Source organism: Triturus cristatus, chromosome 1_2 (genome assembly GCF_964204655.1).
Source record: "Triturus cristatus chromosome 1_2, aTriCri1.1, whole genome shotgun sequence".
Lineage (NCBI taxonomy): Eukaryota > Metazoa > Chordata > Amphibia > Caudata > Salamandridae > Triturus > Triturus cristatus.
The window spans coordinates 1186882056-1186898729 of record NC_140580.1 but is presented as its reverse complement, the minus strand read 5'-3'; the positions used below and the strand labels follow the sequence as shown (position 1 = coordinate 1186898729).

The 16674-nt window shown below is 51.6% G+C and overlaps 1 protein-coding gene across 1 annotated transcript in view; it reads right to left on the bottom strand.

Moving 5' to 3' along the window:
* CERCAM (cerebral endothelial cell adhesion molecule) overlaps positions 1-16674 on the bottom strand; it is a 306391-nt gene that overhangs the window by 49861 nt on the left and 239856 nt on the right. Inside the window, exon 10 of the mRNA XM_085614124.1 lies at positions 12948-13075. Within this exon, the coding sequence (XP_085470250.1) occupies positions 12948-13075 (128 nt within the window). The remainder of the gene's footprint in view (positions 1-12947; positions 13076-16674) is intronic.

Genomic DNA, 16674 nt, shown 5'->3' with positions numbered 1-16674 from the left:
GAGGTTCAAAATGAGGGCCCATTAGTCTTGTGAGAACTATGTTTAAATTCCACACAGGGTGGTACCCTGGGAGGAATAATTCTTTTAAGGCCTTCCATAAATGCTTTGATGGCAGGTACCCTGAATAGCGACAAGTGTTGTCTATTTTGTAAGTAGGCTACTATTGCAGCGAGATGTAACCTAATAGATGTATAAGCTAAGTTACACCTTTGGAGATGCAGTAGATAACCTATGATGTGTTGAATAGAGGATTGATGGTGTTGTTGTGACGATATATCACAAATCGTTATCACTTGGCTGCGTAGCAGGCTCTAGTGGTGGGCATCTAGCTTCTTTGATGACGTTCATACAGTCAGGGGGAAGGTTAAGGTAACCGAACTATAAGACCTCAGGAGCCAGATCGCAAGGTTGAGCTGAGCTGGGTCCGGGTGTCTGATCTCTCCACGGTCCTGGGTTAAGAGGAGTGGGGAGAGGTGCAGTTTTTGGTGCGGGACTACAGATAGTTCTAGTAATGTGGTGTACCACGGTTGTCTGGCCCATGTTGGAGCAACTAGGATGAGAGTCAATGAGTGTTGCTGCAGTTTGCGCACCACCAGTGGAATGAGTGGGAGAGGCGGAAAAGCGTACACAAATCTGCCTGACCAATTCATCCATATCGCATTTCCTTTGGACAATGGGTGTGGATATCTGGCGGCGAAGCTTGGGCATTTGGCGTTTTCGTGTGTGGCGAAGAGATCTATCTCTGGTTGTCCCCACATGTGAAAAAATGGTTGAAGAACTTGTGGATGAAGTTCCCACTCGTGAATCTGTTGCGTCCGACGACTTAACATAATCGGCTATGTTGTTCTGGACTCCCGGGACATGTTGGGCTAGGAGGAAAATGTTCTGAGGAATAGCCCATCTCCAAATACTTTGCGCTAGTTGAGAGAGCTGTAGGCAGTGTGTCCCGCCTTGTTTCTGTATGTAGTACGTGGCTGTCATGCTCTCTAAGCAACATCTTCTGACCTGGGATACTAACAGCACATTTCAGCGCACAGCAGTGTTGGACGCAGCAGCGTTTTTTAAGCGGACCCCGTTTTTTTATTTAATTTAATATTTCGTTTGTATTCTACCCTGTTTTTAAATCCTACCCTTGTCCCTCACTTGCACGATAATTGTCAACTCACCGCTCTTTGGCGGGTCCCTGGATTCCCCGGCTCCTCCGGACTTCGGCCGCCATATTGGGGGTAGTTTTCCTGGACGCCGGGCGGCGCCAGATTGTGCGAGCAGACCAGCTGTCACAAGGACACGCTGGCCTGCATATAAAGCGACCCTTCTACGCGCAGCGTTTTGCGCGCAGCGTTTCGCCGTAGTGACGCCGGAGTCACGCCAGAGTCCAGCCCGTCTGCGCCCGTCAGCGTCCCGGAGGCGAACGAAGCGGTGGACGGGGCTGTATCATTGCGATTACCAACTGCTGCTGCCACTATGGTATGTTATACGTCGCTCAAGCTTCAGTCTCTGCAAAAGGTGTCCTGCGCTTGTTGCAAAGTTTTTTCCGGCCGATACAGGGGTAAGAGACGATGTCCTGGTTGTGGTTGGTTCCCAAGCAATGCTCCGGCCACTATACTAAATAGGGAGGTGGACAGTGTGAAGCATCTCTGTCTGCTTTTAAATACTAGATCAGTGCGCAGACATGCTCAGGATATCTATGATCTCCTGACCACTGAAAAACCGTTATGTCTGATGTTGACAGAGACATGGTTAGGGGATTCTTCTAATCCCGTCATAGCTACAGCAATTCCCCCAGAATACAATATCTTCAGGCAAGATAGATCGGAGGGGAGGGGTGGGGGTGTGGCACTTGTAGTGAATAAACTCGTCGCATGCTCCATTATTCCCATGGATGCCATCACAGGATCTGAATCCCTCGCTTTCTCTATAGCATTGGCGCCTCATCAATCTCTTAAAGGGCTTTTAGTTTACAGGCCCCCTGGACCGGCTGGATCCTTCTTCGACGAGCTCCAGTCGGCAATTTCGGCGCTGGTTCTGAGAGCTGAGCACTGTGTATTGGCCGGGGATTTTAATTTCCACATGGATGAGGGATTGGACCCTGACACGATCAAATTGACTGAGGTCACAGCCCCCCTAGGTCTTGCCCCCTACCTCTCTGGACCATCGCACGACAAGGGTCATACCTTGGATCAGGTCTTTTCCACGTCCCCCATAGAGGTGCTGGCACTTTTGCCGGTGCTTTGGTCAGATCATAGGCTGGCCAAATTTTATGTACTGGGCATAAAGAAACCATCGAGCACTGCTCCTAGGCAGCAGGGACGTGCCCTTAGGGCGTATCATCGGGTGACTCCTGAAATGTTGGCTCAGGCATCTCTTGATCATCCCTGCCCTCTTACGGGAGACTTGGAGAGGAATTTAGAGTCCCTGCCGGCGTGGTTGACCGATAGGCTGAATGATCTAGCCCCTGAGATGGCCCCCCGATTAATATCTAAGCGGGTCTCGGCCCCCTGGTTTACTGACGCACTGTCGGCTTCTCGACGGCAGTGCAAGGTGGCTGAAAGGGCTTGGCGGTCACAGTATGATCCCGCGGCCAGGCTTGTCTACAGGATAGCGGTTAAAGCATACCATCGGGATATCCTCCTTGAAAAAAAAGGCTATTTGGCAAGGAGGATAGAGGCTGCCTCTAACTCCTGCAAGGAGATTTTCACGATCGTTAGGGAATTTACGGCCCCACGACATAACTCGACCCAGGCCGCTCCTTCTGAGTCGTGGGTTTCTGCCCTTGCCAACTTTTTTACCACCAAGATTAAACTGATCCAGGACTCTCTTCCCTTGAGGGTGGCTGAGGTACCTCCCAGCTCCGAGGACGGCTCAGTTCTGTTGGCCCCTTTGGGCCCAGTCCTGATAGACTTTCCGCCAATCTCAGTTTTCTCGTCATTAGCACTTATGGCCAACCTTAAATCTGGGTCGCCTCTTGACCCATGCCCGGCCAAATTCCTGGCGAAAATGGCTGAAGTTGTAAATCCGTTGGCGAACCCACTTTTGAATCTCTCCTTGAGTCGGGGGGTGGTCCCGCAGGCCTGGAAGCAGGCGATGGTTATTCCCCTTCTCAAGAAGCCTGGCCTAGACCCTGAGGCTTTGGCCAACTATAGGCCTATCTCTCTTCTCCCTGCGCTGGTTAAGATCTTGGAGAAGCATGTGCACATCGTGCTTTCCAATTTTTTAGAATCTCACAATTTGCTGCACCCCACTCAATCTGGCTTCCGCCCCAATTTAAGCACCGAGACGGCGCTTTTGGAGGTGTCCGAAGCCATTAAAGAGGCACTGGACTCGGGGGGCAAAGCTATGCTCGTAATGCTTGACTTGTCGGCGGCCTTTGACACCGTCCCCCATGAGGGTCTCCTCGCCAGACTTCATGAGATCGGTCTGAGGGGGACGGTGCTCAGCTGGTTTAGATCATTCTTGGCTGGCCGTTGACAAACGGTCTGGGTCTCACCCAGCTCTGCCGTGATGCCGCCTTTGGGAGTCGGAGTTCCGCAGTGCTCTGTGTTGAGCCCGACTCTTTTCAACATCTTTATGACCCCTTTGGCGGCATTGGCGGAGTCTTTTGGGGCCCAGATCGTATCCTATGCCGGCGATACCCAGCTCCTCTTTACGTGCAGGAAAGGAGAAGATTTTGATGGAGAGAGTATCCGTGAGTGCCTTGGGGCTGTTTTTAAATGGTTCCAGCTTAACAGCCTCAAGTGCAACTCAGATAAAGCTGAGGTACTCTTCTTCGGATGTTCATCTGACCCAGATTGGCAGTAATGGTGGCCTGTTAATATGTTTCCTCCAGAGTGCTCGTCCCAGCTAGCAAAGAATTTGGGGATCAAGATTGATAATGGTCTGACGTTAAGATCTCAGATCCTTGGTCTTACGGGAACATGTTTTGGCCTCCTCAGGATGCTCCGTAAGTTCCTTCCTCTGCTCTCAGAAGATCATAGGAAGACGACGGTGCAGGCTGGCCTTAATTGGTTCAAGACTGGACTACTCCAACGTCCTATATCTTGGCCTGCCGGAAGATCTCCTGCAACGGTTGCAGGTGGTCCAGAACTCGGCCGTGCAGGCCATCTTTGGCCTGTATAGGCGAGCCAGAGCCTCCGGTCTTTTGCAGTCACTCCACTGGCTGCCTATCCGGAAACGGATAGTTTTTAAGGCCTTGACCTTGGCTCACAAGGCTCTCCACGCTTCGGGAGCAAAATATCTCCAAAGGAGGCTTGCCTTTTACCATCCGGCCCGATCTCTGAGGTCTGAATCATTGTTCCTTGCTGTGGTCCCCCGAGTAAAAAGGGCTCGCATTGGAGGTCGCTCTTTTAAGCTGCTGGCGCCACAGCGTTGGAATACTCAGCCTTTGGCATTACGCAGCACCTCTAATTTGCTGACTTTTCGGAAGGGCCTCAAAACTTGGCTTTTTGCCCTTTAGTTCGCTCTTCTCTCTTTCTGCCGGGCCCGTTTTATTTTATTGTGTTGTGTTATTCTGCTACCGGTTGTCAATAAAAGCGCCGGGACACTCTATGGAGTAGCCGTGCGCTATAAAAGACTAAACTAACATAACATAACATAACATGTTGTCGGTGCGGACTAGGACGGCTTTGCCTGATATTTGTTTCTGGAATGCCTTTGGGGCTAGGAAGATGGCTAGTAACTCCAGGTGATTGATGTGGAGTACCCTTTGTTGAGGCGTCCATTTGCCCTGTATGGTGTGATGTAGTAGATGAGCTCCCCAGCCGGAGAGCGATGCGTCTGCTGTCAACACAATCTGTGGAACCGGCTCGATGAATGGGCGCCCTTTAGAAAGGTTTTTGGTGTTCCACCACTGCAGAGAGCGATGCGTGCGACCGTCTACCAACACCAGATCTGTTCGCTGACCTTGAGCCCGGTTCCATTGGCGTGCTAAGCACTCTTGGAGAGGACGCATCTGGAGTCCTGTGTGAGGTACTATGAATATGCAAGAGGCCATCATCCCTATTAGTTGCATGAACACCCGAGCTGGAAGAGAGCTGCTGTTCTTTTTACTCCAGGGCCAGAGGGACTGTGTGCTGCTTGTGGCGCCTCGAGAGCGCTGTGCTTTGCTTTGACTTTCCCCTGGGAAGAGGAGCGTGGGCTGCGCGGCGCTGCAGGCCTATAGAGGGAATCCCCATCGTAGGGATTCCCCCGTGATGTCAGCCGAAGAGTGTGCCCACCTCGCCTTATACTTTTAATTGGGAGGGAGCCTACTCCTCATTGCCGTTTTCATTGTTCTCATCTTTAAAAAGAGTGGGTGCCCACCCCGCGATTTCCCATGTTTGGTGGGTGCCCACCCCGCTTGTGCCCTTGTTTTTATTGCGTGTGCCCACCTCGCGATTACCGAGAAAATCACCGCCGCGACCCGAGTAATGGCCGCCCACCCGGAAGCCAGGCAAAGTTCGCCTGCTTCTGGGCGGGGCTGGCGGCCGGACCGGAAGTTGTCGATGCGGGGCACTCATGAGGCAAGGGGAGCCCCGGTATGCCAAAGGGGAGGACGGGAGCCTCCCCCGCCTCCCCGAGTAGTGAGGACGAGTCCCGGATCCCAGGAGGGGGCCCGGGTGAAATGCGGTGCTGCCGCAGCCCCAAGCGGGACTCCCGTAGTGAAGAGGGAGTCCCGCAGACAGCCAGAGGAGTCCCGGGTCCCAGGTGAAGAGTAGTGCAGCTGGATCCCCAGCGGGGCTCTCATGGGAGAGAGAGCCCCGTGTGCCACCCGTGGTCTCAGGAGAAGCAGGAGTGACTGGAGGAGTTCCCGTCAGCCCGGTGAGTGAGGGCTGGGCGGGAGAAATGACCGATACCGTTCGGTGTTGGACCAATGGTACTGAGTGGTCCCGCCAGGGAGCGGGCCACTCCAATGGAGGGGGCATAGTTGTTTACCGAACCCTGGGAGGCTCTAACGCGTGGCACATTGTTGTTTAGAGGGCCGGAGGGGACCGTGAGCATTTTCCTTGCCTCAGCATGGTGTTGGTTTTCCCAGCGGCGCCGCAGTTTCGGGCCGCTGCCACGATATGGGGGCATTAATTATTTTCCGAGCCCCGTGTGGCTCCAACGCTGGCGCATATTGATTGCAGGAGCCCGTGCGCTCCATGGGGACATGTTTGTTTTCTGAGCCAGATGTCTCTAACGTGGGGCCCATTGATTTCCTCATATTTAACTTCCACAGCTGCGCAGCACTTAGTGCCAGCTGCAGCGTTTAGGCCCTGTTCTTGTCTCCAGCTGCCCAGCAAGTATTGGGCAGCTGCTACGTTTAGGTTCAGGTGCAACCGGACCCTAATGTGATTCAAGTACTATTGTGGTTTAATGCTTATGGTGTTAGGAAATGTACAGTGTGTAGTATGTTTTGCGCACCCTGTGTTAATGCTTATGGTGTTAGGAAATGTACCGTGTATAGTATGTTTTGCGCACCCTGGGTTAATGCTTATGGTGTTAGGGAATGTACCGTGTGTAGTATGTTTTGCGCACCCTGTGTTTTATACCTCTAGATATGATTTCTGCATAGGAGGTTGTTTTACCTGTTTTGGTTTATGTTAGGGAGATTGTACTTCCCTGTGTGATGTGCGCCCCTAGTGTAATTATACTTAGGAGGTAGGGTCTAATGCGTCAGACTTGTGAGAGATTGCATAATGTGTTTATGCCCCTGTGATGTATACAGGATAGGTTTTATACCTGATTCTATTGTGATAATGCTGAGGTCATTATTGCGCCAGTAGTTACTGGTTGTGCTCTACAGTGATAATTTGTGTTACAGTTGGTATATGTTCTACATTTACAATTGGTGATTTGTGCTAATTCTGATAGTGGTCCATGTGGCCCTGTCTTGTGTAAATAGCCCCCTATAAAATTCTGCCCAGTGCCAGTTGGCACCGTGTAAATTATGTGATTATCATCTAATGTGTTTATTATAATACAAAGGCTATTTTTTATATATAACCTTGTGTGGAGTTTCTTTTGTGGTGGGCCTTGGGTGTTGTTGCTGTGTGCGCGCGCAAACGCTTTACACATTGCCTCCAGGATAAGCCTGCCTGCTCGTGCCAAGCTACCAAGGGGGTGAGCAGGGGTTATCTTTGACGTGTAACGCCCCAGCCCTGACTAGAGTGGTGGTTTCTGCCTGGCTTTGGCGCACGCCTTAGCCAACCAGAGATCCCATTTCTAACATACCCTATGGAGAAAATGCAAGTTATCGGCTTTCGGGTAAGTACTCGACTGGCAGAGTTAAGGTTCTGGGGCAAGACTCAGGGGTCTCCCAGGATCGGGTTGGTATAGTAGTTACACCCTGAGCGGCATAGGGGCAGCCGGGTGCAGAGCGAGTAGCCCCAATGGTAGCCTATGGCAGGCAGGGGGCCTTTGGTTGGTGGCTGCTAGCAGGCAAGCCACGCGGCTGTGGGAGCGAAGCTCCTGGTCACTTACTCAGGGCACGTGGGGAAGTGGATCAGAACCGTTGGTGCACCTCCAGTGGCACTGCGGCGGCTGGGTGAGGGTGCTTTTTAGCCGTCGGGCGCCCAATGGATTTCAATGGGAAAGCTGCGTGACGGACAAAGGCTGCAAGCTCGGGGACGGCGATTCTTCAGGTGCGCCCACCACTTCAAGGGGTAAGTTGGGAAGCTGTAGGTTAGGTAGGCACCCAGGAGTTGGGCACAGGGGGCCTTGGGGCGCTGGGTGCAGGGGTGTCATTAGGCGTCAGGAAATCTTACCCTCTGCTGGTTGCGGTTGGGGGGGTCCCTGGAGTTGAGGCTACAGGCGTCGCCAGGAGCATCGAGGGGAGTCCCCCTGGATTCTTGATCACAATCGCCGGGGAGAGGTCCTCGTGGTCTTTGTTCACTCGGGCACAGGCCGGGCTCGGCGGGTGCAGGGTGTGCTGGATTCGCGGTTCCTGGCTGGCACCAGGATGATAGATGCTTGAGCAGAACCACTGCTTGTGGGAGTCCCAGTCTTTAGTTGAGCAAGGCAGCCAGGTCCTCCGGGGTTTTTGAGGTTGCTGACCACAGGAGACGCTGGGTTTTAGCAGGAGCAGGTTCGAGGGTCGACAGGCCGGTAGGGCTGGGGCCAAGTCAGTTGGTGCCATCCTCTTGTTAGCAGCTGCACGGCTGGTCTTCTTTCTTTTTGTTCTTCTTGTAGTTTCGGAATCGGGATCTGAGGAAGGAAGATTCAGGGTGCCCCTAAATACTGAATTTAGGGGCGTTACAGGTAGGTAAAGGGCAGGGACCAATGGGTCCCTTCCCTGGGGTGGGTACACCCCCTATCCTGCCACTCTCCAGTGGGAGGGGGGCAGGAGCCTAGTCCTGATTGTGTAGGGCTCCCCATCCTCAAGATGGCGGGAGCCCAGAGTTGTGCTTCACCTCACCTCCCTCACCTGAGTGGTGGGGTTGGCAGAGGCTGGCACACCCCCTTTCCTCACCTTGGTTTTCCCATCAGAGTGGGGGTCAGAACCGGTAGGTGCCAGTTGCTGAGTACAGCAAGTGGTCTGGAGAAGCTCACAAAGGCGGCATGCCTTTGAAGCTTCCCCTGCCCATCCTGGGGGAGGAGGCCTAGCACCTCGCCCCAGGATGTGCATTGTTGCAGGCCCACGAGAGCGAATGGCTCTCGACCCAGGGGTCCAACAACATGTCTGCTGTGTGGCAGCCTAGGCAGCCTCTCAGTCAGGACGCTGGTCATTGGTTAGGTTCAGGGGGCATCTCTAAGATGCCCTCTGTCGTGCATTGTACATTAAATCCTGCACTGGCATCAGTGCGTGTTTAATATGCTGAGAAGTTTGATACCAAACTTCTCAGTATTCGGTGGAGCGATCATGGTGCTGTGGAGTTCGTGTTGACGATCTCCCAGCACCATATACTCTTAAATGGCAGCACTGCACTTACAGTGCCCAGGAATGGACCTGGGTACTGTAGGGGCACAGGGCTCAAGCTCTTGTACCCACACCACTGGCATAGGGCACCCAGCTAGAGGGGTGGCTGATGTATGCCAGGGCAGTGTGTGTTGTGGGCATGGCACACAGGGATGTGTGCGATGTCGACTCTCTGTTTTGTTCTGTACCCAGACACTCAGCCTGCAAGGGCGGTGTGTTTGTTCAAGGTACAGGGCCTCTAAGGGTGGCACAATAAGTGCTGCAGCCCTTAGGGGCCTTCCCTGGTCACAAGTCCCTGGGTACCTGGTGTACCATTTACCAGGGGCTGACATGTGGCCAGAATTTGCCAATTTGAGGTTTAGGTTTCAGCACAGTTTTTAGGCAAGGAACATAGGCTCTGGGCACCTGATTGTCAGGAGCTCAGGGCACACTCAGTCAAAGTACAGTCAGCAATTCAGCAAAAAGTGGGGGCATACCATGCAAGAAAGATGGCACTTTCTCACAACCATGTGCCGCACTCATAGACCCGTTGTATGGACAGGACAACCACGCAATGAATTAAATCCTTCTGCACCATGGGCTACGTAGACCTGTTGCATGGACAGGATCACCAAGCAACGACTGGAACCCTTCTACACCATGGACAGCACTCGTTGACTCGTTGCATGGACAGGACCACTGTGCAATGAATTAAACCCTTCAACCCTCATAGACCCGTTGCATGGACAGGACGACCGAGCAATAAAAGGAACCCTTCTACATCATGGACAGCACTCGTTGACCCGTTGCATGAACAGGACCACCGAGCAATACAAGGAACCCTTCTACATCATGGACAGCACTCGTTGACCCGTTGCATGAACAGGACCACCGAGCAATAAAAGGAACCCTTCTACACCATGGACAGCACTCGTTGACTCGTTGCACGGACAGGACGACCGTGCAATGAATTAAACCCTTCAACCCTCGTTGACCCGTTGCATGGACAGGACCACTGAGCAATAAAAGGAACCCTTCTATACGATGGACAGCACTCGTTGACTCGTTGCACGGACAGGACGACCGTGCAATAAATTAAACCCTTCAACCCTCGTTGACCCGTTGCATGGACAGGACCACCGAGCAATAAAAGGAACCCTTCTACATCATGGACAGCACTCGTTCACCCGTTGCATGGACAGGACCACTGTGCAAAGAATTGAACCCTTCAACCCTCATAGACCCGTTGCATGGACAGGATCACCGAGCAATAAAAGGAACCCTTCTACATCATGGACAGCACTCGTTGACTCGTTGCATGGACAGGACCACTGTGCAAAGAATTGAACCCTTCAACCCTCATAGACCCGTTGCATGGACAGGACCACTAAACAATAAAAGGAACCCTTCTACACCATGGACAGCACTCGTTGACTCGTTGCACGGACAGGACGACCGTGCAATGAATTAAACCCTTCAACCCTCGTTGACCCGTTGCATGGACAGGACCACCGAGCAATAAAAGGAACCCTTCTACATCATGGACAGCACTCGTTGACCCGTTGCATGGACAGGACCACTGTGCAAAGAATTGAACCCTTCAACCCTCATAGACCCGTTGCATGGACAGGACCACCGAGCAATAAAAGGAACCCTTCTACATCATGGACAGCACTCGTTGACTCGTTGCATGGACAGGACCACTGTGCAAAGAATTGAACCCTTCAACCCTCATAGACCCATTGCATGAACAGGACCACCGAGCAATAAAAGGAACCCTTCTAAATCATGGACAGCACTCGTTGACTCGTTGCACGGACAGGACGACCGTGCAATGAATTAAACCCTTCTACACCATGGACAGCACTCGTTGACTCGTTGCACGGACAGGACGACCGTGCAATGAATTAAACCCTTCAACCCTCGTTGACCCGTTGCATGGACAGGACCACCGAGCAATAAAAGGAACCCTTCTACATCATGGACAGCACTCGTTGACCCGTTGCATGGACAGGACCACTGTGCAAAGAATTGAACCCTTCTACATCATGGACAGCACTCGTTGACCCGTTGCATGAACAGGACCACCGAGCAATAAAAGGAACCCTTCTACACCATGGACAGCACTCGTTGACTCGTTGCATGGACAGGACCACTGTGCAAAGAATTGAACCCTTCAACCCTCATAGACCCGTTGCATGGACAGGACCACTAAATAATAAAAGGAACCCTTCTACACCATGGACAGCACTCGTTGACTCGTTGCACGGACAGGACGACCGTGCAATGAATTAAACCCTTCAACCCTCGTTGACCCGTTGCATAGACAGGACCACCGAGCAATAAAAGGAACCCTTCTACATCATGGACAGCACTCGTTGACCCGTTGCATGGACAGGACCACTGTGCAAAGAATTGAACCCTTCAACCCTCATAGACCCGTTGCATGGACAGGACCACCGAGCAATAAAAGGAACCCTTCTACATCATGGACAGCACTCGTTGACTCGTTGCATGGACAGGACCACTGTGCAAAGAATTGAACCCTTCAACCCTCATAGACCCATTGCATGGACAGGACCACCGAGCAATAAAAGGAACCCTTCTAAATCATGGACAGCACTCGTTGACTCGTTGCACGGACAGGACGACCGTGCAATGAATTAAACCCTTCAACCCTCATAGACCCATTGCATGGACAGGACCACCGAGCAATAAAAGGAACCCTTCTAAATCATGGACAGCACTCGTTGACTCGTTGCACGGACAGGACGACCGTGCAATGAATTAAACCCTTCAACCCTCGTTGACCCGTTGCATGGACAGGACCACCGAGCAATAAAAGGAACCCTTCTACATCATGGACAGCACTCGTTGACCCGTTGCATGGACAGGACCACTGTGCAAAGAATTGAACCCTTCCACCCTCATAGACCCGTTGCATGGACAGGACCACCGAGCAATAAAAGGAACCCTTCTACTTCATGGACAGCACTCGTTGACTCGTTGCATGGACAGGACCACTGTGCAAAGAATTGAACCCTTCAACCCTCATAGACCCGTTGCATGGACAGGACCACCGAGCAATAAAAGGAACCCTTCTACATCATGGACAGCACTCGTTGACTCGTTGCACGGACAGGACGACCGTGCAATGAATTAAACCCTTCAACCCTCATAGACCCGTTGCATGGACAGGACCACCGAGCAATAAAAGGAACCCTTCTACATCATGGACAGCACTGGTTGACTCGTTGCACGGACAGGACGACCGTGCAATGAATTAAACCCTTCAACCCTTGTTGACCCGTTGCATGGACAGGACCACCGAGCAATAAAAGGAACCCTTCTACATCATTGACAGCACTCGTTGACCCGTTGCATGGACAGGACCACTGTGCAAAGAATTGAACCCTTCAACCCTCATAGACCGGTTGCATGGACAGGACCACCGAGCAATAAAAGGAACCCTTCTACATCATGGACAGCACTCGTTGACTCGTTGCATGGACAGGACCACTGTGCAAAGAATTGAACCCTTCAACCCTCATAGACCCATTGCATGGACAGGACCACCGAGCAATAAAAGGAACCCTTCTACATCATGGACAGCACTCGTTGACCCGTTGCATGAACAGGACCACCGAGCAATAAAAGGAACCCTTCTAAATCATGGACAGCACTCGTTGACTCGTTGCACGGACAGGACGACCGTGCAATGAATTAAACCCTTCAACCCTCGTTGACCCGTTGCATGGACAGGACCACTCTACCAATTGACTGAACCCCTACTCCATCAACTTAACCCTTCTCCAAGGAAAGGGCTTCCTGATGAATGAAAAGGACCTGATGATAATTGGACTAGACCCACCTCCTGACGGACTGGAACCACCTCCTGATGGACTGGACCCACTTCATGATGGACTGGAAACACCTCCTGATGTGCTGGACCCATCTCCTGAAGGAGAGGACCCACCTCTTAATAGACTGGACCCACCTCCTGAATGACAGGACCCCGGCGTTATGGACTGGTCTCTTTTCCCCTGCTCTTCAGAGAGGTCTCTGTGCTTGGGTGCAGGCAGACACTACTCACATGAGGTCCCAGTCCAGCTCCACGCTAGCGATGTCTTCCATCAAGCGGGCGAGGCGGCGCTTGAAGAACCCTTGGAAGCGAACGTCATCTTCAAGCACCAGCGCAGAGTCCAGCTGACGTTCCACTATCTGAAGAGACAGTCAGGGTCAGAGACACAGGGTACAGGCGTGCACGTGAGACTCACAGACACTGCCTCACACAGAGATAGACAGGGCATGTGAGACACAGAAACACTACAGCACACAGAGACAGGCAGGGCATGTGAGGCACACAGACAGAGCAGCAGCACACAGAGACAGCCAGGTAATGCATGAGAGACACAAACACTGCAGCACACAGACAGGCAGGGCATATGAGACACACAGGCACTACAGCAGAGAGAGACAGACAGGGCATGTGAGGCACACAGACACAGCAGCAGCACACAGAGACAGACAGGTAATGCATGAGAGACACAAACACTGCAGCACACACAGGCAGACAGGGCATGTGAGACACACAAACACTGCAGCAGCACACAGACAGAGACAGACAGGGCATGCATGAGACATGCAATCACTGCACACAAAAACAGGCAGGGGAGGCATGAGACACACAAATGTTGGATACAGGAGGCAGGAGTGCCTGCATAAGTGACAGGCAAATGATGAATACAAAGACAGGCAAAAATAACAAATAAAGATAGGCAGGGCCATGTGCATGTTACACAGGCAGGCCTCCAGGAAAGACAGGAAAACAGGCACGCTCCAGGTGCATGACTGACCAATTAAAGACGAGGAGGTGGGAGCACAGTGGTGGCATGTTGCTAGGAGTCTGCCCAAGTGTATTATGGTAAATGCAGTTCATTGTAGTATTTGAACTCCTAGTTGAGGAAATCCACCAGCCAGTATGGACCCAACCCCTGCTGGACATCTTTGGACACATGATTCAAGCCTTTTAGCTTTCCTTACCAGAGAGCGGCTTCATTTTTGGGGGTACCTAACACATTGTCTCAGTTCCTTAGTTCAAGTAACCCTTTTAGCTCAGATGCATCCCAGATGGATTGTCAGCCCCAACAGCTCCCTCATGGAGGAGCCACACTTTTTCGTTGGTGTGACACCCTGCTATCATGTAAAACACCAGTCCCCCAGGTGCATTATGGTAAATGTAGTTCATTGTGGCATGTACATTCACAGTTGGAGGAATCCAGAACGGTGTTCAGACGTGTAAGCACTGACGGCGCCAGTCCTCTACTGTTGCTAACTAATTCTGAACTGCATCTACCATAATGCATCTGGGAGAGCTGTGCTGTTGTGCCAGGCAGTGTGTTCCCTCCCTCTTCGGCTGCTGGGCTCCCCCCACAGCTACAGGGCTGACAACACTGTGGTGTGTACAATTTACCGGTGCAATAGCACTCAGTCTCTTTAGAGACCATTGAACCACCCAAAAGAATCCATACTGAAGCAGCCATCTACTGAGTGCTAATGCACCGGGGAGTTGTCAAGAGGATGGTGAAATGTATGAGGATGGAGTTGTGAGTGAGGTTTAATGGGGTAACACATGGGCGTTAAATGGTAACTAAACCAAAGTAGGGATGTTTGAAGCACTTATTGATTATGTGGGTACTGAGGAGAGGTTATTATACAGCCTGATATGTTCTGAAATCGGTCATTTGGTCCTTTGATATATGAGTTAAAGGTTAAGAAAATTTGATGTCGCATTTCAGTTTTTAATTTGTGCTACTATGATTGTGTTAGACAAAGGGTGTAAATGTTTTATTGAACATATTTTTCTTTCGGCTTAGGTACATATAGAATCAAATGTTTGTACCATTTTAATCATGGAAAGGAGTGAATTAGAGATTTTGTCCTGGAGAAGGTGGCTTGAGCAAGGCTACGTCACCGAAATGCGTGGACGGCAAAAAGTTGTGTTAAATTTGTTAAAAGACAGCAATAAGACGAGGACAGCATAGTAGCAACCCTGCACAGTGCTGTCTATTATCAGAAATTAACAGCTACAAGACAAATAGAACTGTCTCAAATTTTCCTTTCCAAGGAGTGGGTAGTAAAATGAATTGTATAGGATTTTAATATGTTATGTATGTCTTTTTTTAAACTGCTGATTTGCACAATTTGTTATGTATTATTGTAGTACTGTTAATTAAAAATATCGATTTATTAAATATTTGTATAAGTGCTTTAGCATCCTGGCTGTAGTATTTACAGGACCCAGTGTATGAGTGAGAGGTCGTGGTGAATAAGTGCGTGGATATTGTGATAAGCATTTTCTTTTTTTTTTTTTTAAACCGTTTATTACAAAACTCAAAAAATATACAAAGATGGGCCTACAACCTTCTGGCCGGCCGCTAGTAAACAAAAGGAGCATATGATACACATTATAGAGCGCGCGTTGCGGCTAAGGAAGATGCACAGGAGTTAGCAGCGTTGATAGCCACACCATCCGGACCCCACTGTACGGTTTCATTTTAAACTGAAATAACAACCAGAAAAAACAAAAACCACAAGGCAATCTACAATCAGAAATAGCAGCATGTGCTCCCCTGAGAGGGGGACCCTACCAATCCATAGGAGTATCAAGAAGGGGAAGAGATCAGGATTAGGGCTGGGTAAAACTCAATGCCCGGAACAGGGAAGATGGGTCGGCTACGGGGATGGGGCAGGCGACGGATCGGGCAATAACGGTGGAGTACAGATTCCCCCGCGGTAGGCGTTCCAGGGGCCCCAGACTTTCACCCATGTCCCAGGCTTACCTCTCGCAACATACACCACCTTTTCCCGAAACATGCACCAATCCATATGTTCCTTCCAGGCCGAGACAGTCGGGGACCTCTGAGATCCCCACAGTTGAGCAATATCACGCTTGGCCACCATATATCCCAGAGTCACCCACCACGTCTGTGGCGCCGAGTAGTCGGTAGGTTCCCACACATTCAACAGGCATCTCCTCGCTTCGGGTAGCAGCACCACATGCGTAACCACACGCAGGACCTCATGCACACCACGCCAGAATCGCTCCACCTCCGGGCATTCCCACAATATATGCAGAAAGGTCCCCAAAGCGCCACACCCACGCTTACACAACCCGTCCACAGCATAGCCCATACGCAGAAGCCTCGGCCCCGTCATGTAGACTCTGTGGAGTATCTTGAGCTGGACGAAGCGAAGGCGGGCCGGTATGGCCACCTCTTTCGGGGAGGCCACCGCAAGGGTCCAGTCCTCGTCGTCCAGCTCCAGTCCATCGGCAACCCAAGCCTCACGAAGGGCAGTCAGCAATCCCGTGCGGTCATTGATCAGTTTTTTGTAGATCAGTGAGATCGTGCTGTCCGGAACGTGTCCATCCAGCACTCTATCCTCAAGGGGGGAACACTCCGGGATGGATGCAACGTCCGGGAAGACGGAGCCCAGTGCATGACGGATCTGCAAATACCGAAAGTACTCCCTGCCATGCGAGTGGAATTCCGTCTGCAGCATCTCGAACGTTTTAAATCCTCCCCTCGTCCAGAGATCCCCCACCTTGCTAATGCCTATCATGTCCCACTTCTCGAAGCCCTTCGAGGTCCACAGGGACGCGTATAGTGGTGACTCCCGGGTCAGACGATCCTTCCACCCCATCGCCACATTAGCCGCGTGCCACACTCGCACCATGACACGCGTGGGGCCGGTCAGCCGAGTGTCAGGCGTGCTGGAGTAGAGCGCTCGATTATAGTCCCCACCCGGGAGTAGCATCT